This window comes from Gracilinanus agilis, chromosome 5 (assembly GCF_016433145.1).
Source record: "Gracilinanus agilis isolate LMUSP501 chromosome 5, AgileGrace, whole genome shotgun sequence".
Taxonomy (NCBI): domain Eukaryota; kingdom Metazoa; phylum Chordata; class Mammalia; order Didelphimorphia; family Didelphidae; genus Gracilinanus; species Gracilinanus agilis.
In genome coordinates this window covers 150,734,233-150,758,040 of record NC_058134.1, presented here as the reverse complement: position 1 = coordinate 150,758,040, position 23,808 = coordinate 150,734,233, and the positions used below count along the sequence as shown (strand labels likewise).

The following is a 23,808-nucleotide window of genomic DNA, read 5'->3' as shown; positions in this document are numbered from 1 at the left end:
TTATCTCTTATGCTTATTTTTCTTTGCCATTGATAGATTTTAAAACAGACTTTTAAATTTAAAATTAGTTGTATAAAAAAGAATTCTATATAATCCAACCTAGAGAGTTGAAAGCTTCAGAAATGAAATGACAAGTTCTTAAAAAGTAATTTCATTAGCAATGCAAGAAGCTAGAATTTGCTGGGGAAAACAAAACAATGAAGCAATTTCAAAGTAGTTGGTAAAATAATTAGTGGTAAAAAAATGTAAACCTGAAGTGGTCTCTGGAATCATTCAATTTTTTTCTCAATTTAAGTGGATCCATTTTCCAGCCTTTACATGAAAATTATAGAAATAAAAAGCAGAAAGTTTCACAAGTTTTTCTAAAAAGATTTGTAAATGAAGAGTTAAATATCTTTATACTTTTGATCCATCTTACTTCCTACAAATAACACCTATTTTTTTCCTGTACTTTCTTGGCAGAGCTTCAAGACAGTAGATTCCCCACCCCTGCTCAGTCTGCTCAGTGGTCCCTGGTTTAATTCTTCGAAAATAACTTCCGACTGGGTTGCAAAGACAATAGGCATCAATTAAATTTATTTTAAGGAAAAGAAAAAATACTTTAAGAATTTTTTTCTGCATTTAAAGACTTGGCCAGACCATTTTTAAAGCTTTTAATGGCTAAGACTTTCACATATTTCTAGCTTCTAATAGCTTCTGGGATTTTGGTGGCAGTATTTGCTCAAAGTCTTGTTATTATATTCCAATTCTAAAGAATTTAATTCCTCCCCCCTTATTTTCATGATTTCATTCATGCTAGCAACTCCCACTGAGAATATACCTTCCAGCAGTGTGGATAAAGCTTCTCTGCAACTTACAGTTTTGGAGAGTTGCCTAGAAGTACTGAGAGATTAAATGACTGTTCCAGTGTCATTTAGTCATTATGTTCAAAAATCAGCCTTGACCCTGGTCTTCCTACCAACTACCAAGACTAGCTCTCCTCTCTATCATACCATTCTGCCTCTCAACAAGTACATACAGACATAAAACCTTTGAGTTCATGTAACAATCCCTGGGTGTTTTTTGAGATTATCCTTATCTTATATAAAATTTTCATGCACACATATTTTAAATTTTAGCTAAATATTGTAGGAAGTAACAAAAAGATAACTCCTTATTTCAGATGAAGCACAGATGCTTCTAGTGAAAACATTTATGAAGGTGGTGCCAGAAATATAAATTGGGAAAATGTAGCTGAATAAAGTCAGCAAATTATTTCCATCATCTAGCTTCAAAAATATTGAGGAAAAAGTAAATATATGATACAGCAAACGTCTATCTGTCCTTGTTTGTTATAATTAGTATTAAATTTTATTCCAGAGACCAGGCAACCTGTAGTTTTTCAACCTCACCGAAATTAATGATGGAATTTTCACAAAAGACAATGAATCCTCCCATAAGTTTTTGTCTTTACATTTCTTTATATGGAATCCATAGTTCTGTTCATCTTCATCATTTTAAGATCATTAATAATAGTATAATGCCGCTGAGTCAAGGATATGAGTCACAAGTCTTCTTCGTTCCAGCTCTTTCATGAGTGGGGAGATTCATAAAATGCACATGCAGCAGTGTTAACAGATGAGGTGGTAATGAGTTAGGTCACCCACTCTTTTTTGTCCCTCTCCTTATCACCGACTTCCTAATTCTCTGCTCTAAGAAATGGTATGAAAGGATCTAAAAGACTTTTTATCTTTTTGTTATCTCCCAAACCTCCAAGCAGAGACAGACAGGGTTTTAGCAAAAATGGCCTGATGTTAGCTCTTCTGTAGGGTTGTTTCCCCTTCACTTGCCTCCTTCCACTTGAACTCCCAGTAAATAATCAGACTAGTAAAGCCTAGCGATAGGCTTCGATCAAGACAAAGTAGGGATTTCAAATGAAGAAAGTAGGTTTTTCAAGAGTCCAGAGGAGAAAAGTCTTCAGCTCCTCCTGCCTCCCCCATGAATGAGCTTGAGAGAAGACTAGTTATTACACTGCTATCTTAGAGCCTATAGTAGAGGGGAGAGTTACAATATAGCTTCTGTCCAGGACATAGCTGGTTGATGTCCAATGGTCCAAATAATCTCAGACCCAGAGCTCTGACTCTTTTTTTGTGCCCATTGTCTCTACCTTCATTTTGATCTTTCAGCTTCATCTGGCTTCTTAAAGTTACTGTTTTCTAACTCTGTATTTCTCCTAGTTATCCAGTCAGAACTCAGGAATTGAATCCCCTCTGGGAATCTCTCTTCTAGACTCAGTTGAACTGACTTTTTAAAGTCACATCAAGACATGGCCTATTATTCTTTCTTCTCCTCTATTATTGCTTTCTGTCTGATTCCCTCAAGGCACTGATGAAGGATTGCCTGGTAGGAGTTCAGTTACATTAGAATACTTTTTTTGTGGCTCCTTTTCTATCATTAGGTCCTGAGATTTCAAGGGTTATCTTACACTAAGAACATTAGAACAGGAAGGAATTTATGTGATTACCTTGTTCAACTCCATCATTTTATAGATTAGGAAAATGGGATCCAATAAGGCAATAAGGGGAAACACCTTGCTGTGATCCCACAGTAAGTTAGCAAAACAAACATTAGAATCCTTGTTGTCTGAAGCATAGTGCAGTATTTTGTTTGTTTGTTTTTATTATTATATCAGGTTGAAGCCAGTCTTCATAAGCCCATGCTGCATAATTAGCTTGATATTATAAAAAAAAACAATTGTCCCTACTCAGACTCTCCTATCCCTTTCCATCTTGCATATGAGAACTGTAATTTTCTAAATGATTGCCTATTTTGTGCATTCGAAGGACAAAGGAGTTGATGAACCATAGACTACATGGCTAGTATATTTCTTCCTTGTTCCTTCTGGCCCACTCCCTCTTAAGCAGTAAGGAATTGCCTTTTCTCTAACATATCTATACCTTCTCAAATTTCCCTTCCCTTCAGCTAACAGTTCAAAGAAGCCTTCCTTATGAGTCTTCCCATTATCGGATTTTGAAGTTACAACTTTTCAGAAATTCCTGACTTTGGAGTTGATGCCTTGGTCTTAGGTTTGGTTGCCCAGTGTGAATGAATTGGGGTATACATGGATCTTTCATATATTCCAAAAATGGCATGAGGTTTGGAAACTACAGTCTCAGGCATGGCAAGCTTTTTTTAACCTTCTACCTTAAAATTGATGCTAAATATTAGTTCCAAGGCAGAAGAATAGGGAAGACTAGGCAATTGGGGTTAAGTGACTTGCCCAAAGTTACACAGCTAGGAAGTGTCTGAGATCAAATTTGAATCCAGCTCCTCCTGACTACAGGCCTGGCACTCTTAACCACTGATTCACCTAGCTGCCCTAATAGCCAATTGCTAGCATTACTTCCTTCTACAGAACTTTTTAGTAAGATCTATTTGCTCTCATTGCCCTAGGGAGTAATCCATAACCACCTCCTGGTGTATCTTGATTCCTAGGATCCAGGTATCAGGAACCCAGCAATCCTTCCCTCATATTGATGCATGTTTTGTTCAGAGAACTGTTATTTCAGTTAATTCCCCAACATCTTGGGCATGATGATTAGAGTGTACTTTGATCTAAACTTTCTGCTCTGTCACCTAAATCTCTGAGCTCTCTTCTGAAGAGATAAGGAGAAGTCTCAGAGTCAAGTTCATCTCCTCATAGATCCTACAGGTTCCTCTTCCTCCACATTGGCTTTTTAAAGAAGGCTAAGTTGTTCCTAGAGATCCTGTATCCATTGATCCGGAAGGAGAGAGGGTGGGGTGGGGGTGCAGGAGTGATTTCTGGACAGTCACCAAATTCTCTGAAACTTCCATAAGAAATAGTTTCAGCTGCAAGGATCCATCAGCTTCTGTTCTGTTGTTTAGTCTTATTTAAGGTTAAAAAGAAAAAGACGAGAATAAGAGAAAAAAGAAGAGAAGCTTGGGATGGGAGAAAGTCTGCACCTCAAATAATCTGTTTGCAACTGAGGCAATTGGGACCTATGGTTTGAAACAAATTATATGAAAGCCTTACTAGTTATGGGACTGGGGTGGGAGGTGGTGCTAACCTGTTATCCTAGCTATTCAGGGAGCATCATTCTTAAAGTAGACTGGAGCAATTGGGAGTTTAAGAAATTTGCCTGAGATCCTAGCTGCTGTGTATCAGAGACAGAACTTGAAAAGAAGACTTCAAATATTCCCTGCCACTTGGGATGAAAAGAACAGTAATGCCCAGAATGAGAGATGCTATGGTTCCCCTCCTCTCTCTTCTGATCAGGACATATTCTGGTTTGTGCAGTTCTATCCACTAGACAATGTGAGTCCCTCATAAATCAAAGGAGGATAAGGATGGTTGGAACATGAAACAGTAACATTTGTTGATATGAAATATTAAGGTAATTAGGGATGTTTAGCCTGGAAGAGACAAGGGCAGACCAGGTAGCCATCTTCAGATATTTGTAGAATTGTCCTCCAGTTGAGGGATTTCTGATACTGTAAGGCTTTATTTAGCAAGGGGGTCATTTAGGAACAATGGTTAGAATTTATAGAGAAGCAGTTTGGCTTACTGCAAAGATGTGTCTTAAAATGACTTTAGAGCGATGCATATGATTAGAGTCAGGAGAACTTAAGATCAAATTGTGCTTTTAACACTAGCTGTAATATCATGGGCAAGTCACTTAACCTTTCCCTTAGGCTTAATTTTCTCATCTATAAATTGAGAGACAGTAATACTTCTAGTAATGACCTCACCGACTTGTTCCAATGCTCAGAGGAGATAATGCATGGAAAGTGCTTTGAAAACTTAAAAAGCTGCATAAACATTAGTTATTATTAGACTCATCTTTTAAAAAAGGGAATAATCTGACCTGTGGAGTAGTGTGAGTTACTCATCAATGAATGAAGATATTCAGGCAAAGGGCTGCATGATTACTCTGGGGTGAGGGGAAGGGCCGGGGGGGGGGTGTTGGATGAGATGACTTTCAAGATTCTATGAAGAATCCTTGCATATTCAATTAAGCATCATGTCACAAATAATCTGTTAGTTTGTTACTATTCACACATTGTTTTGAATTTTTATTTAGTTACTTTACAGAACCAGAAAAAGTGTTTATTTGCTAGAAGAAGTGGCAAATGAAATATTACGGGTGCTAATTATTCAACTGAGTTCAAGAAGATTATTATGTATATGTCACCTCAGCCCAAATAGAACTGTTTCCTAAAAAAGCTCATTTAATTAACCTAGATCATTTAGTTCAATTTTAAAAGGAGACTAAATTGATGTACGTCCCAGCTCAGAGTGTTTCTTACACTTACTAGGAATTTCTCTTCATTGTATAAGGATATGCATATTGGCACACGCATGTATTTCTAATACTTTTGTTATAAGCCTAGAGACAATAGAAGGGTCCCGTAGATTCATGTGGTTTCCTCCCGTGTGGTTTAGGGTCAATATTCTTAAACTGGATTCCATATGTTTCTTTTTTTCTTTTTGATATATTTTGCATGATATATATTCTGTGTATATATTCTGTTTGTACATTGCTGATTGCATGTTCTCTCCCCTAGGAGTTTGGTTCCTTGAGGATAAGGGCTGTCTTTTGCCTTTCTTTCTATCCCTAGTACTTAGTCTGACACATAGTTGGTACTTAACAAATGCAAGTTGACTATATTCCAATATAATTGGTTTCTTTTGTGATCTTGTATATTTTATTTGATGCATTTAAAACATTCTAAGAAGGGATATATATGTTTCATCAGACTGTCAAAGAGATCTATTACACAAATAAAGTTAGGAACCCCCACGTTTGTTTTAAATGAAAAGTTTAGTACACGTAGTATATATAACCCAGTGGAATTGCTTGTCAACTCTGAGAGGGGAGAGAGACAACATGAATCATGTATCTTTGGAAAACTTGTGTGTAAATTTGTTATTAGAATTTAAAAAAAAAAAGAAAAAATGTTTAAAGAGTACAATCACAATTTGCTCCGTTTAAAAAATCCTAATATTTAGACAGAGTTGGCTCTCTAATTTTCACTTATATTTATTTGTCTTTGTGTAAATATACAAAGCATCTTTGTAGTTGAGGCAAAATTAAGGTTACCTAAGCATATTTGGGAAAAGAAGCAGCAGAACATATTATGACCTCTTTTAATAGACAGATTTAGATTTATAAGAATAAGAGCCATTGATTCTTCAATTTATAAATAGTCTAAGAATATTACTATTATTATATTAGTATAATAATAAAGGCAGTTCTCAAGGGCCACTATGCCCATAAAAAATGCTTCAAGTCACTAAGTATTTAGAGAAATACAAATTAAACCAGTCCTGAGGTTTGACCCTAGTTGGGCAAAGATGACGAAGAAAATGATAAATGCTAGAGGGACTGTAGGAAAACAGACTGGAGTCTTTCCTATAGTTCCTTTAAGGGAGGTTTCAGAGTAACACTTGGCTATCTGTTCTCTCTTATTCTGGCTACCTGATCTCATAGTGTATTGTTCTTATTGTTGTTGTCTAGTCATTTCAGTCATGACACCAATGGGTTTTTCTTGGCAAAGCTACTGGAGTGGTTTGTTATTTCCTTCTACAGCTCATTTTACAGATGAGAATGCTGAGGAAAACAAGACTAAGGGACTTGCCCAAGGTCACCAAGCTAATAAGTGCCTGAGGCCAAGTTTGAACTCATAGAAAGTATATCAAGTACTAAATAATTGCTATAACTGATAAGAATTGTTCAGTATAAAAAGTTGGTATTTAAGCTCCACTTTGTATATGTGCATTGCTCTCCTCCTAGGTCATCCTTTAAGTATCTTTTTTATAAGTCTTATCTGAATTTCATGTCAACTTCTTTGCAAACTTACTTTCCTATCACCTGCCTCTGTGTTTAGTGAAGTTATCCTATTTGGAGTCTTCCTTCCTCTTCTTACCCTCCCCCTCACCCCAGTGTTTTATGAATGAGCTTATACTCTAAAACCATTGTTGCTCTGGGCTTTCATTTCTCTTAATCTGGAACCATTTATTGAGCCACCTACCTGCCCCTAAGTTTATTAATTTTGAACTCGACTGTAAGAAATTAATGATCAAGCTTGTTGTAAATACCTGCTATCAATAGCCAATTATTTCCTGACTGAGAGATAAATCAGTTTTATTTTTTGGATCTTCTTTAGCAATTTCTACATTTAATGCCTTTAACTATTTTCTTTTTTTTAAGTTAATATTTCATTTTTACCCAATTACATGTAAAAATAATTTTGACATTAATTTTAAAATGTCCCCTCCTTCCCATTTTCCTACTCTTCCTCTCTTCAACCCTCCATAGATAGTAATCAATCCAGTATAGATTTTACATGTGCAACCATGTAAAACATTTTTCCATATTAGTAATTTAGTGTAGAAAGGAAGGAAGGAAGGAAGGAAGGAAGGAAGATAGGAAGATAGATTCAGTCTGTATTCTGATTATCAGTTCTTTCTGAGAGCAAATGGCATTCTGCATAAATCTCTGGGATTATTTTAGATCACTGAAATTGCTGAAAATAGCTAGGTCACTCATAGTTGTTCATCAGAAAATATTGCTGACACTCTGTACAATGTTCTTGTGATTCTCCTCACTTCACTTTGAATCAGCTCATGTAAGTCTTTTTAAATTTTTCCAAAATTATCCTACTTGTCATTTCTTGTAGCACAAAAATATTCCTTCACAATTCTATAACACAACTTGTTCAGCCATTTCCCATATAACTGGATATCTCCATAATTTCCAAGTCTTTGCTACCACAAAAAAGAACTGTATTAATATTTTTGTACAGGTAGATCCTTTCTCCCTATCTTTGAACTCCTTAGTATAAAAATATGGTAGTGGTATTGCTGGATCAAAGGTATATATAATTCTAGAGCCCTTTTGGCATACTTTGACTCTCTTCTTGAAGAAAGTAAAATCTATAGACAAAAGACTTCTGAGTAGCCTAGAGTAAATTAGTGAATGAATGAATAAAAAAGCATTTATTAAGGACTTACTATGGGCAAAGCAGTGAACTAAATAAACGCTGGGGGTGTTGATACAAAAGCAAGATAGGCCCTGCTCTCAAAGTATCACATTCTAATGAGGGAGTGGGGAAGGGGGCAATACTTATAAATGGGTCAGCTGCAAATTTGAAGCAAAAGTCCTGTGGCAAAACAGATGGTAATGCATCTTTTTTAATGCCATTTCAGTTAATTTACTTGTGATGTGTTAGCTGGACAGTGCCAAAGACTTTGGTGATGAAAACTTTCGTTTCTGGATCTTCATTAGCTATGACTGCAGAGTGGACAGGGACTATAACCCCTCCAGAAACATTTGTCAGTTCTCATGTTATCAAGACTACTTTCCTAGAGGCTGGTTGTGGGGAAGGGGCTTCTGGAAGCCTGTCCTCAGACTGCTCTGACCCTCCGACTGAGATCAAATCCAGCAAATCAGAGAGCCCCAGGAAAGTGATGTTACTGAATGTATAAATTTAGGTGGAAAAAAGGAAATACATGAACCAGACTCAAAACAAAAGGCTGGCTAAGTAAAGAGGTTTGGGCAGGGAAACAGCCAGCTACGTGTGGCTTTTAATGAAAAAAAAAATATGAAGGAAGGAGATCTGACTGTACCAGATATCAAACTATACTATAAAGCAGTGATCATCAATCTGGTACTGATAAGAAATAGAGTGGTGGCTCAATGGAATAGATTAGTAATCAGTACATGGCAGTTAATGTCCATAGCAACTTAGTGTTTGATAAATCCAAAGATACAAGCTTTGGGAAAAAGAACTCACTATTTGACAAAAACTGCCGGGGAAAACTGGAAAGCAGCTTGGCAAAGCCTAAGCCTGGACCAACATCTCACACCATATACCAGGCAATAGTCAAAATGGACACTTAATCTAGAAATAAAGAGTGGTACCACAAACAAATTAAGAGAACATGGGAAAGTTTAACCTTGTGGATAAGGGAAGAATTTATGATCGAACAATGGAGAACATTACAAAGAATGAAACAGGTAATTTTGATTATATTAAATTTTAAAGATTTGTACAAATAAAACCAATACAAGTAAGATTAAAAATGAAACAACAAATTTGGAAACAAATTTTATAGCAAGTGTCTCTGACAAAAGCCTAATTTCTCAAATATATAAAGAATTGAATCAAATATGTAAGAATACGAAGCATTCCCCAACTGAAAAATGGCCAAAGGATATGAACAGGCAGTTATCAGGGAAAAAATTAAAACTCTCCACAATCATAGAGAAAAAATCACTCTTTATTAGAGAAATTCAAATTAAAACAACTCTGAGATACCACCTCTTACCTAACATATTGGTTAACATGACTAAAAAAGAAAATGATACATTTTGGAGGGAATGGGGGACACTAATATACTGTTGGAACTGTGACTTAATACAACCATTCTGGAGAGCAATATGGAATCAGATTCAAAGGGCTATAAAACTATGCATATCCTTTGACCCAGCAATACTACTGCTGGGTCTATATCCCAGAGAGATCAAAGATAAAGGAAAAGGACCTACCCATACCAAAATATTTTTAGCAGCTCTTTTTGTAGTGACAAAGAATTAGAAACTGAGAGATTGTCCATCACTTGAGGAATGGATGAACTAATTGTGATAAATGGTTGTAATGGAATGTTTTCGTGCCATTAGGAACTATAAGTAGAATATATTCAGAAAAACCTGAAAAGACTTCTATGAACTGATGCAAAGAGGTGAGCACAACTAGGAGAATACTATATACAGTAAGAGAAATATTATACAATGATCAGTTGTGAAGAACTAAACCATTATTAGTAAAGCAAGTCTCCAAGATGACTCATGATGAAAATGCTACCCACAATCCAAGAAGTTGTTGGAACCTGAATGCAGATCAAAGCATGCCATCTTCACTCTATTTCCCTCATGAGATTTCTATTTTATGTGTGGTACATATCTTCTATCATGACATGAGCAATATGGAAATATATGTTGCATGAAAGTACATATATCACCCATTCACTGGAAAGAAGAAAAATCTGAATTTCAAACTGTCAAAAACACTTTTTTTAAAGTGCTTCTATATGTAACAGGAAAAAAAGAAGAAATGATGAGCAGGCTAATTTTAAAAAAATATGGAAAGACCTATGTGAAATTATGAAGAGTGAAATGAGCAGAACCATGAGAATATTACATACAACAAAAATATTGTTTGAAGAATGACTTGTATATATCTACCTCCAGAAAAAAACTGATGAAAACAAACAAGGCATAATTTTATAAACACACATATCTTTTTGTCAAATGATGCCTCCTCTAGAACGGGGAGGGGAGGGAGGGAGAGAGAGATATCTGAGAATTTTAATGTGACAGTGAAAAGAAACAGGGCTACCAGACAAGAGGACACTGTTATTCCCAGGACTCGGGTTCAGAATCCTAAGCTATATCCATTAGGGTCTTTAGAGACATGGTAGTTGAAGTGATGGCAGTGGAGTGAGGTGCTGGCCTGCCTCCTTCCTTTCCCTCAGGGTGACTTGCTACTTCTGCTAGACTGGCTTTCCTTCTCTGTAGATGGCAATTGGTTAGATAAGACTTGACCTCTTTAATTTCTTGACTCTGAATCACATTTTCCAATACATTTTGATCTAATATTGATTCTTAAAGATTTGAAAAGAAAATATATATAAACTCTTTCCTATTATTCAAGCTAACCGAGTAGTGTAAAATTCCACAAATCACTTTAATACTTTGCTATGGAGTGGTAGTATAAAGACAAAATGAAAATAGTCCTTGCCCTTGGGGAAGTTATATTCTGTTAGAATGTGTGAAGAAAGTTAACATGAATATGGACATATAGGTGGCAACCATGGAGTCAGTAAGACTCTCCCGAGTTTCAATCTAATCTCAGACACTTACTAGCTGTGTGACCTTGGGCAAATCACTTAACATTGTTTGCCTCACTTCCTCATCTGTCAAATGTGCTAGAGAAGGAAATGACCACTCCAGTACCTTTGCCACAAAAGCCCTAACTTGGGTAATGAAGAGTCATACATGACTGAAAAAAACAACTAAAAAGCCTAGAAAAGTATTGTGAAGCCAAATTGGATTGTAGAATGCCCTCAGTGTCAGGCTAGACACAAGATAGACCCCTAGGATCAGGGAACTGAATTCACTTTCAGACTTTTATTGTGACTTTAGTCAAACCTTATAACTTTTTTATTTTCACCTGTAAAATAAAGTACTATTTAAGCACTAAGAGAATATAACAATTACTTGCCAAGTATTTTGAGCTACCCAGAAAAAGATAGCACTTTACACTCTCATAAGGACTTTTGGATCATTACAGACCCAAATTTATCACTTCTTTTTTTCTCAAGTCCTACCCTCTCCTTCTTCCCTAAAATTCCAGGAAAATCTCTAAAAACAAAGCTTAGATAATGGCTTATATTTAGAATTCCCCCCCTCCAAAAAAGTGGGCAACAGTGATTCTTCTAGAAAAGACATTCATTCAGATGTGGACTCAGACATTTCCTAGCTATGTGACCCTGGGCAAGTCACTTGACCCCGATTGCCTATCCTTTAACACTGCTTCCTTGTAATCAATACATGGTCTTAATTCTAAGGCAGAAGTTAAGAGTTTAAAAAGAAAGAAAAGGCATTCAGTTGTAATATGATGATCAGATATGACAGGTATTTGTTAACACATGCAGAAAGCATACAACATTTAATCATTAATAACTCTCCTGCCAAGTAAAGACAATTCTCAGGAACTACCAAAAGAGCCAGGATAGGTATTTCATAGTCACCTTGGATATGTATCAGGCAACTCCCAGGGTCCAGATCTCCTGGCTGGCCAGCTATGGTTCTTTAGTGCTTCAGATTTCAGAACGGTCCTGTCAGTGGTCAATTGGCACTTGGCTTCAGAAATCTTAAAATTCCTGAATTCACAGGGTAACCTTAAGGCTGGAAATGTCCATTTCTCAAAATTGCTACTCACTGACTCTACTGAGGAGAAATCACACAAGCAGAAGAGTAAGAGAACAAACATTTCCCAAGTACTTAGTATGTGCCAGATATTGTGCTAAGTGCTTTATAAATGTTACCTCATTTAATCCTCACAGTAACCCTATGAATTAGATGTTATTACTTCCATTTTACAGATGAGGAAACTGAGGCTGAAAGGTTGCCCATGGTCATATAGCTAGGAAGGATGTCAGGATTTGAACTTAGGTCTTCTTGACTCCAGGCCCAGTGCCCTAGCCACTGTGCCACCTAGCTTCCAGAAAAGGTAAGAAGGTGGGGACTCAGCCTTACGGTGACAAGCATATATTCTAACTGTCATGTGCTATAGTTGCTCGTTTCCAGTTTACGAAAGACAAATCCCATCTTCCACCCACTCTGGAAGCCCAAAGTAAAGTGCTAAATGTGGCTCCAAAAGAAATTGAGCTGTTTCTACTCAGCTCCTCTTAGAGCCTACACAATGCTTGACTCCCAAATCAGCTCTATCAGTCATTTTTGACATGACACCGCAGTCACTGAGCCCAGGGAACCAACCAGTCAGAAATTGTTGCATTTGACATGCCCCTAAGCCAGATGCTGCTAATTACCCAACCAATGCAAATGATGAATGGATGAAAAGCATAAGCAAAAAGCTTGGGATCAGGTCACTGTAATAAGACTGAAGATTAAAATATTCCCAGTGAACAATTCTTCACTATCCTCATTTTTCTTCAGAGTATATGAAATACAGACATAATATGCATATTTGTTGATTCATTCCTTAATTTCTGGCACTATAACTAAGTTAACATTATTTCACTTTCCTCATTTATTATATTAGAGACTGAGGTGTTAGGGTTCAAAACAAGTAACGCCATTATCATTGATAAAGAAAATAGTTTAGAAATTTAGCCAAATTTGTTCAATTTCTCTGTTATCTTTCTGCCAATTTAAGCTATAAATTGTCTTCAGATGATGTGATTCATTTGGATCCTGCATTCTCTATTTTATGATGTGATACTGATATGATTTGGCAGTCTTCTGACATCCATCTCTCAGTGTTTTACAAATGAGTTTATGTTTTAAACCAGTGTTCCTTTGGTGGTTACATCTTTCTTCTTGGCAACATGAAGTGTTTTCTGCCTAAGACAGTTTTGGGGTTTGGCAGTTAAATTTGGAGGAGGTGGGGATGGTGAAAGTCAAGGTCAACATCTTTGCTTTTTTCCATTTGTCATTTTCCAGCATTGTTTGGATGGGTCAAACTAAAACTCTTGCCTTCAGTGTTATCTTCCTGCTTTTATCCTTTCTTCTCATTTGATGCTAACTTTGATTTTGCTTTAACTAGTCAATGGTTTGACTGAACTTCTATGACTCCCACATGAATATAATTTCCTGTATAGTAAGATAACATCAAATTGTTTTGTGATGTTTGAATGTCAAGACTCAATGTCTTGAGCTTTCTCACTTGAGACTGGAAGAAAATCTTCATGATAGTTATGTGACTTCTTAAAGGTCCACCAGGCTTTAACAACTCTTTCGGTTCTCGATTCTGAACAATATTTTCAGCTTCCTTAATTTTTTTCTTTTTTATGAACTTACATTCTACTGGAGGTAGGGTGGGAGAATGCAACATGCAAAATGCACACAGATATATAAATGCAAACTATATTCCAGTTTTCCAATGTATTTCTGTCTCTATCTGTGTTACTGTCCCCATTTTTTTGGCACTTCCATGATAACAGTGAAATATGTGAAGTTCTCCATTTGTTATTCCTCATTCCTGCCCTGTGACCAGGTCATCACTTCTAAAGTATTTTTCTTTAATCACATCTTTTATACGGTTTATTCTCCATCACTAGATGTTTATAATGTGTCTCAGAAGGCTCTTAGCCAGTGTCTTTCTGTTGTTCTCAGGGAAATCCTTAACTTCACCTCTTTCAGGTTTGTAGTGTTACGATCACTCATAGCCCTACAACATCACAGGGAAAATGTTGATTTTTAAAATACAGACCTTTGTTTCACTGGAAGTTTGAGGTCATTAACAGAATTTCAGTCCCTTAAAAGAGCTAACACAGCTCCTGTTCAATTCTGGACCTAGCTGAGGTTTGAAATCTGGGGTTATTTTGAATCTCACCATTTCTTTGTGCAGGTAAATAATATCTTGGACTGAGTGTGAAGTGGGGCCCTAATGATTATCTAAGCCACTTCCCTTGACTTGCCTAAAGTTGCACAAGCAATAAGTAACAGAGCTGGCCTTTGTACCAAGATCCTCCTCTGATGACTCAAAATCCTACAGTTTTCCTTCAGTACCACCTATTTGATATGGCTTCTCCATTTGAGGATATTTTTGTTTTTGTTGATACAGTGGTTTATAATTACATTTGTATTTGTTTTGTAGTGTTTTATAAGTGCTTTTGAGAGATTTAATGTGCTTGAAGGTTTTCCACCTCTTTAAGATGAGGATTATGTATTCTCCATCTTTAATTTTCCCTTTCCCATTCACCCACAACTGTTAGTATGCTACACACATAATAATAATATACAATGAGTGAAATGGTCAGTTATTCAATAAACACTTATTAAATATCTCCTGCAGGCAAAATGTTCTTCTAGATTCTGGGGAGATGTAAAATTTAGATACGTTTATGCATAAATAAGATATATTCATAGGTTACTATAAAGCAAAATACTATATGAGGAGGTAATTAATAGTTGCAAAACAAAGAGCCATGTGAGGTACTCAGGGAAGACTATCATAGGAATCATGGAAGGTTTTCATATAGGAGGTGAGTTTTGAATTAGACATTAAAAAATGATTAAGAATTAAGGAGATCATAAATTTAGAGCGAGGCAGCTGGGTGGCACAAGAGATGGAGCACTGAGTCTTGAGTCAGGAAGACTCATTTTCTTGAGTTTAAATCTAATCTCAGACACTAGCCTTATTGTGTGACTTTGAGTAAGCCATTTATTCCCATTTGCCTCAGTTTCCTCATCTATAAAATGAGATGGAGAAGGTAGTGGCAAATCACTGCAGTATCTTTGCCAATATGACCCCAAATGGGTTCATGAAGAGTGGGACACAACTGAAAAATGACATCATCAGTAGCAAGATTTAGAGCTGCAATCCACCATTCTCTCCCTCCATATTTTTACAGATGAGGAAACTGAAAACCAGAGAGGTTAAGAATTGGTCCAAGATCAGATATGGTTGATCTGGGTTTGAATCTAGAACCTAACTACAAATCTTACATAATGCCATCTCTACATTCCCACTGCCACCTATGTATTCAATTCTCTTAAACCATGCTAACATTGCACCAGCTAGATTCCCCCTCCTTTGGCCCTTCCCTTCCATTTTACATTAGGTTCCTTAGTGCACCCATCTAATGAAGACACTTTTCTCCTCGAGAATCCCACTGCTTACCAAATAAAGCCTGGACTCCTTATCTTGGCATTCAGAATTTTACATAGTTTGGCTTCTACCTATATTTCCAACTTAAACTTACATACTAAAGTGGTCAACTTGCTAATTCCTAAACAATGCTACTACTTTGCTTACTTTATTCCATATGCCTGGAATATTCTCCTCCCACAGAGGAGGGAGGTCATGAATAAACAGTGAAAAATGTCTCTTTTTAAACATTAAAAAAATTTTTTTACCAATTACATGTAATAACAAACTTCCACATAAGTTTTCTGAAGTTATATGATCCAAAGTGTCTCCCTCCCTTCTTCCCTCCCCCCTCCCAGAACTGGCAAGCAATTTAATCCAGGTTATACATGTATTACCACACAAAACATATTTCCATTGAATATATATCTTTTGATAATTTGAGGTCCAAGGCAGAAGAGCGGTAAGGGGTAAGCAAGTAAGGTTAAGTGACTTGCCTAAGGTCACACAGGTAGGAATTGTCTGAGGTCATATTTGAATCCAGGACCTCCATCTCCAGACCTGGCTCTCAACCCAGTGAGCTCTGCCTCACTGCCCCTATCTTTTCATCACTGAACTCACTGCAATAATAATTGATCAGGCTATATGGTTTTGATACATAATAGAACATAATTGAACAAATAATGGAAAATTTCATTTCCTTTGTCAACAGAATTAAAGAACGTAGTTTTATTTTAATATTTGATATGTGCATTTACATGTTTTATATAAATTATCTAATCACAATCATTCTTTTTTTCATAGCTCCTGTTTTGAACCGGTTTACTAGACGTGCATCAGGTAAGTCTGCTTTCTCTGTGCTTGCATTGAAATATTTGGTGATAGTGATTTAAGGGAAGTATTTTAATTTATATATTTTTTAAAATTCCTATTTTCCAGCAATCAATTTTCATACAAGCGTAATGGTATGCCTCATTTATTTAAAATCATTAAGAAATGAAGTGTTTAGAGTGATGAATTTTTCAAATAATGACCCTCAGGTTCCAGAATTTTAAAAACAATTTTGAATAAGGAAAATTTTCTTTAAAAAATTAAATACAACAAATTTTGGTGTGTTGAATGGATAAATTCAAATTAGCTATCTTTTTGTTTGTAGTATAAAAGGAATAATTAGTTCTAGGAGATCTATTTTGTTTCCATCTGTACCATGATGTTGGATGCATTAAAATTGATTTCTAAATTTGCTGATGGTTAATGGTGAAATTTGTGATTATAGAGTTGACTAGTGCTGTGTGGAACAAAATACAACCTTTAAGAAAATATGCAGGATTATGATGCAACCTGTTATGTTCTCCTGAAAATGTTATAATCTTAAGAGTCATTTTTTGTTCATCCTAACTGCCAGAAACAAAGCGACAAAATGTCTTTTGTCAGGTTCATAGGTTGTTTCTGATATCTGATGTTAAACAAGTATCAATTATAGGTTAAGGTGAAGGGCTACAAAGCGACCATAATTATAGTGTGTGTGTGTGTGTGTGTGTGTGAGAGAGAGAGAGAGAGAGAGAGAGAGAGAGGAAAGAGAGAGAGAAAGAGAGAGAGGAGAGAGAGAGAATGTATGTAGATTAAAAGGAAAAAGCAAAGAAATTGGTATCAAAGCCACTTGGCAAATAATGTACTAGTTAGATTTTTCAGGGTTCCCAGAGTAAACAATTTGAATTTCCATTAGCAGCTGTACTAATATGAGACTGAGATCTAGTGTCCATTCAGATAGTTAGCTTTTGGACAAGTGTGATTAGTAACAATTATGAATTATTTTTGATATTGATGGTAGGTCAGGAGCTCCAAAATAAAGGCTTGTTTTGACATATCATTATTGTTAGTTCACAGAAAACAAAGCCATGTTCATTATATCTCAGAAGAATTTAGCTGTGAATGTAACAATGATGGAAGGTAATGGAATGTCAAAGTAAAAAGAAATAGCAAAATTAAAAATGTCAGTTATTCATTGCTGATATAAGAGAAGCAAAACTAGGAAATAGGATTAGCTATATTAGCTAATGAAGCAAAATAGATAAACATTAGGCTAATAAAATTATGGGATAACATATAGCAAGTCTTGAAGATCTGAATAATTGCTATTATCTAGGTAATACAAACCTAATTGGTTATTATATTTCTGATCTAGTTTTCTTTTAAGCATAGTAAATAAAATGATGAGAGACCATGTAGCATAGTGGATAGTATGATATCAGGAAGTCTAGGATATTACATCTTGCCTCTGATATCAGCATTGACTACTATCAATTCATTTAAGCTCTAAGAACCTCAGGAGGAAAATCTCTAAGACTGTTGATTATATAAGGATAGCAATCAGCATAGCTGATGGGAGTTCCCACACTGAATAACTCAGAGGTTATTGTCATATATAAAATTGTAAACAATCATCATTGGAAGAAAAGTGTGGCCAATGTGGTATCCAAGAGATTTATAGTCTGTTTTGATGATACTTTTTACTTTTAAAATCTGTTTTATTTTTTAACAATATCCATGAAATATAATTTAATCATGAGGCTAGAAAGGGATCCTCAACTTTGTGGACAACATCAGGTATTCTTTTTCTTTTTTTTAACCCTTACCTTCTGTTTTGGAATCAATACTGTGTAACGGTTCCAAGGCAGAAGAGCGGTAAGGGTAGGCAATGGGGGTTAAGTGACTTGCCCAGGGTCACACAGCTGGGAAGTGTCTGAGGCCAGATTTGAATCTAGGACCTCCCGTCTTTAGGCCTGGCTCTCAATCCACTGAGCTACCCAGCTGCCTTCATCAGGCACTCTTAAAGTGCGATGGTCATAGACATACCATCTCTGTCTCCATATCTAATCTATCTCCTTCTCTCCACCTCATCCCTAAATGGAAATCAAAACTACTTTTAAATGCCTACAGAGGAGAAGTTTCTCATCTCCTTTGTGAACCCAGTCTACCATCTAACAACCTGGTTTATAAGAAGAGATCGTTATTTAAAATTTGTTTCAGTATGGTAGGATGTAATTCATTTTGGCCTGGATTTGAACTAGTTAAAACTAGCTAGGTGCTTTTTTACTATATTGCCAATTGCCTTAGGCTTCAGTTCCCTCTTAATACTTTTTCTGTCTCTTCTAGTTTGGAGGTCATTTCCTTTAAATGCATAAGATGGAAGCAAATCAGGTGTTGTATTATTTTGATTTCTCTCTATCATCTTTTAACATGATACCATCTTCTCTAAGCCAAAGTCCTAACTCTCTTTTTATTTTTTATTTTATTTTATTACTTTATTGACACTGTTTAAAAAACTACTCCTTTTTTATCGTTCTTGTCATTCTGTAATCTTAAATCATTTTGGGACTTATTCTGGTCTACTTCTTTAAGTACCTTTCCTACATTATGTGGCCTTCCTTCCAACTTTTGAATATTCCCTTTTAAATTCAGAGAGGATTCTCTGTCTAGGATACACTGGCTTCTTTGACATCTTTTCTTTGGAATTATGAAAAGCTTATATTCAAATTTTTGTTTTTATGCTTCTTCCCCCTCTATAGAATAGGAGTCCTTAACATGAGTTCTTTGAGTTTTTAAAAATAGTTTGATGATTGTATTTCAATATAGTTGTTTTCCTTTGAGATCTTTTTAAAATGTGCATGTATTTAAAAACTTTTTCTTTGAATCCCTTACTTTCTGTCTTAGAGTCAATGCGAGGTATTGATTCTGGGGCAAAAGAGTGGAAAGGGCTAGGCAATTGGGATTAAGTGATTTGATCAGGGTCACACAGCTACACTTAAAAACATTTTGAGAAGGGATCCACAGACTTCACCAGACCACCAAAGTGGGGCCTGTGACACAAAAAAGGTTAAGAACCCCTGCTCTATAATCATATGTCCTTTCAGAATAATGTGTAATCAAACCTATCTTGTCTCAAGAGTCTGTTTTTAATCTGTTATCCAAGGCTAGGCTACCTGTCTGTCTATGCCCCATTGCTTATTCCCTCTGCTATTTAAAATTAAAATAATATTGTCCCTATCACTTCCATATTACCAGCTTCCTTATTGATCAGAATTAAAAGTCTAAGGTCATTGACACTCTACTTGCTTTCTCTAATTTTTGGCATGAAATTATCATGACAGCAAATTGAGAGTGTATAATATGTTGTGCTTTTAACAGAAGTCAGTTTCTAATAGCCATCCCCATTGCTAGTGGTCCTTCTTCTATCTTGACTCTTGTCAGTTTCCATGATTTAGCTCAGAAAAACATTATCTGTTATCTTCCATCAGACCAGGATATCTGCTATATATTCCCACAACAATAGCATTTCTCTTTCTCTCCTCTTTTAACTTCACCCAAATTCTCTCTATCTTGCTTCCACTTTGATGTATATAATCTTGAAATTCATAAAGCACTAATTAAGCATTATGTTAGCTTTTCAGGTGAGCTAAGAGGTTCACTGGATTGAGAGCCAGGCCTAGAGATAAAAGGTTCTGGTTTCAAATCTAGCCTCATGCACATCCTAGCTGTGTGACCCTGGGCAAGTCACTTAACCCCCATTGCCTAGCCCATGCTGCTCTTCTGCCTTGGAAACAATACATGGTATTGATTCTAAGGTGGAAAGTAAAGGTTTTTTTAAAAAGAGCCTATGATTTATGAAATCAGTTCCTACAGGTCCCTGAGATCTTCACATTCAGCATCACTTGTTCACCCTCATTCTTAATGATTCTCAGGATTTTCTGGCTGACCTCATATCATTCCTACATCCCTTGATATTTGATGCAGATCCCATTCCATTCCTTACATTGTCTCACTGGAGCTACAGACCTCTCTGCCATAGGAAGAAGAATCTATGCTGATTCTGTCCTTCCTTGGAAATACTGTGAGTGTCAGGATGTCTGCCAAAGCCAATGCCCTGATTTTCCACTGCATCCATAATTGGGCAATCAATCTCATCCCAGGGTCCCTGCTCCCTGCAGATCAAATCTATTTATCTCAGACTTGAGACTTGAGCACTGTGGGAATTTATGGATGCTAACATTAAATGTTAGTTCATTTGGGCATCTAATTAACACACGTCCTGCCCTGAGACACTAGTGTTCATTAAAAGGAAAAAACAGAGGCCTACCACTGTGCCACAATTACTGGTCAAGTGATTACTAAGCAAGCCTTGATTTTCTTCTTTTTCATTTGCAGAGTAGATATTTTTCCCAAAGAAGAACTATATCAGAGATATTATTTTGTTAATTTGTTATCCAAAGCTCTAACTTTTTTCATAAATGACCTTTCTTTCTATATCAGAGTATGAATCTGAAGACTTTGTATTGATTTAAAGTACTCAGTTTTTCAAAATTTCCAAATATGTATTTTATTAGGAAATTTTTGTTACAAGAAGAATTTACTTCATACTCTACTATCACTAAGAAAAATGGCATTTATTTAATCCCTCAAACATCCTTTGAAGTATCTTTGCGTAAAAAGCCAGTAATTTCACAGTACTTTCCCCATGTTATCACACAATTTTGCAAACAGCTTCCTTTTCATGGAATTTCTTATGATAATAAAGCTTTTATTAAGTGTTTAGGTATTGTACTAAGTTCTGAGGATCCAAATACAAACAAAGAAGATAGTCCTTGCATTGGAAGAGCTTACATTCCAATGGGGAAGGCAAGATATAAAGGGGAGCTCCAAAGTGGTGGTGATAGGTCAGTGGTCCTGGCAAGATAAAGTAAAAACGCAGCCATTAGAGCCTAGGCTGGTTCCAAGGAGAGAACTGATTGATCCTGTGGTTGATTCGTTCCGTAACTGCTTGAAGGACTCTATACAAACTTCCTCATGAATTTGTCAAATCAAGTGATAGTCTATAACACATGCATTATTTCCAGATCACATAGAAGGTTAGTACTCTTAGAGCTGCGTTTTAACCTGATATCATCTGAGCTTTGCCAGTGCCAAATCTGTCAAATACATACTTCCTGCAATATATTGTTTTCATTTAAAATCTTCCAAGTATATGAAAACATCTCTCCATGTTGCATTGCCATCAGTAGGTTTTCAAAGCAATAGCTTCTCTAGCATCATTTTCAACAACATATCTAATCATCTTTACATTTCTCTTGCTTCGTCCATTTACAAAGCAATGTAGGAAGGTTTTAGTTTAAATATTGATCTTCCAACATGCAGAACATTCTCCTTTCTACTGTATTACACACACACAGAGCCATTTAAAGCTGATTGGCATGTGATTAGTCAAGCATTATTTTGGCCATATCAAGAAACTACTGATAGCACCAAAGTTTATCATATGAGAGACACTGAAACTAAGCAAATTTAATATAATGTGAATAATGCTTTTGATGTCACATACATGGGTTTTTTGAGGGGAGGAGGGGTGTTGATTTTACTCATTATAAGATTCCAGTTTTCTCTGGAAAAGTTACCTTGTCCTACCAATATATTCTGTGTATATACTTTCAATATATTTTAGTTTATTAGTGTTTATATATATATTACAACTAAGTTAATACGCAAAAAAGAGTATTTCCTCTCCATCTAAAACTTATGAATTCTAGCGATAATTTTAATGGATCATATTTCCTGGATTTGGGCATTTTACTTTGTGTTTCTGTATTTCTGATACACAGGGTATAGCAAATTGTAGGCGATCAATAAATGCTTGTTGGTTAATTAAACCCTCACTATTATGTTTTCTTATACCAATCTTAACTATTCCAGTCTATTTTTCTCTTCACACCTGTTATGTGTTTATCCATGGCAAAGGGATATTATCTCGCCCTTTGAAAAAATAGATACAATAAAAATGTAAGACAATGAAAATTAAAAGATTTTATTTTCTGTAGGTGGAGAGTGAGTCAGTGTTTTGGAAGGGAAATAATGATAATTATACAAAAAAGAAGAAAGGAAAGAAAGCAAAGTCAGTGAGGCACTTTTTAAAAATGTACAAGAAAGAAGTAAGTTCAGAAGGTGACACAGCTAAACAGGATATATCATAGTTTGTCAAAAACAAAGCTGTGCATAATAGAGATTCATGGTATCATGTACAGTCATTTTTTTGTTCTTTGCATAAAGATGTTTTCATGTTTCTTGGTGTTTATGAAATCCATAATATTTAAAAAATAAAAATTATTTATATATGCAGATGGATGGATAGATAGATCTTAGAGATGTGCTTTTTTAGTGGTAAGAAATTTGGGAATATTAAAAAAATTGAACACTTTCCTCAGCACAATCCAACTCATCTCAATTCTAGGAACCACTCATCATCCATCTGAAGCTTTTGTCTAACATATACATATTTATGAACTAATCCAGCAACTTTTCTTATCCCATTGCATATTATGACACCTACCTTCTCTGATATTCTTCATAAATTACTGAAAGCCTCTGAAAGAAGCCTGACTAGATCTACTATAAATTTATTGTATCCAACTTCAGCTAGGCCCTCACTACATTTTATTCTTACTGATTGTTTCCCTATCATATCCCTCCAGAACTATTCCAAAACTGCTCTTCTAAAGCCCTCCCCTTTGTGCCACTCCTCCCCTCCTCTCTATAAGATGATCTTACCTCCAAGAAGGGATTGACTTCTACTCCTGTGGATTCTTCCTTCTCTAGCTCATTGCCTCAAAAGATTTGTATATCATCCCCTATTCAGTTTTGCTCTGGTATTGGATGGGAAAATATCCTTTATCATGTGATCCTAGTCTGGAAAAGACCTCAGAGGCCATAGAGTCTAAATCCTTAACTCTACAGATAAGGCAACTGAGGCATATGAAGTCTAAGTGATATGACTATGGTCACACAAGCAGCAAACATCATAGATGAAATTTGAACCCAGGTACACTGACTTCAGAGCCAGTGCTTTTTCCACTATCCCATGCTGCCTCCAAGTCTGTTCTTCTAACATCAACCTTGTAATAATAAAGAGAGCCAGTACCAATGTTATGATAGAGGGGAGAGAGAGTCTATGAGGTGAGACTCTCTTCTAGCTCTCCCCTCCTGCTGAATATACTCTGGGAGACTTTAAGGTGGTGTCGTCCCAAAACTGGATGACCTGGATGGTCATGCCACCCCACAGGAGTTGGGGTAGAGGCTTCTCTATAAGATGAGGTATATGGTACCCCAATCCGATTCTGAATGAGGACAGGGTTCATGCAAGCCTCCCCCAAGGTCAGTCAACTTCACAAAGGGTGGTCTGGCTTCAAGATGGAGGTAGCCAGACCAAGCTGTGGTTCCCCTATCCTTTGTTGTCTCTCAGGCACTCTGAAATGCTATCTGACTAATGAATGGCTTTTATTATTCACAATTCAAAGATTGAGGAAAGGGGTGAGAGAGAGAGAGAGAGAGAGAGAGAGAGAGAGAGAGAGAGAGAGAGAGAGG

The 23,808-nt window shown here is 36.1% G+C and overlaps 1 protein-coding gene across 1 annotated transcript in view; it reads left to right on the top strand.

Moving 5' to 3' along the window:
- Positions 1–23,808, top strand: part of PRKAR2B (protein kinase cAMP-dependent type II regulatory subunit beta) — a 133,789-nt gene that overhangs the window by 18,941 nt on the left and 91,040 nt on the right. The window contains exon 2 of the mRNA XM_044679047.1: positions 16,204–16,239. Coding sequence (XP_044534982.1) covers positions 16,204–16,239 — 36 coding nt within the window. The remainder of the gene's footprint in view (positions 1–16,203; positions 16,240–23,808) is intronic.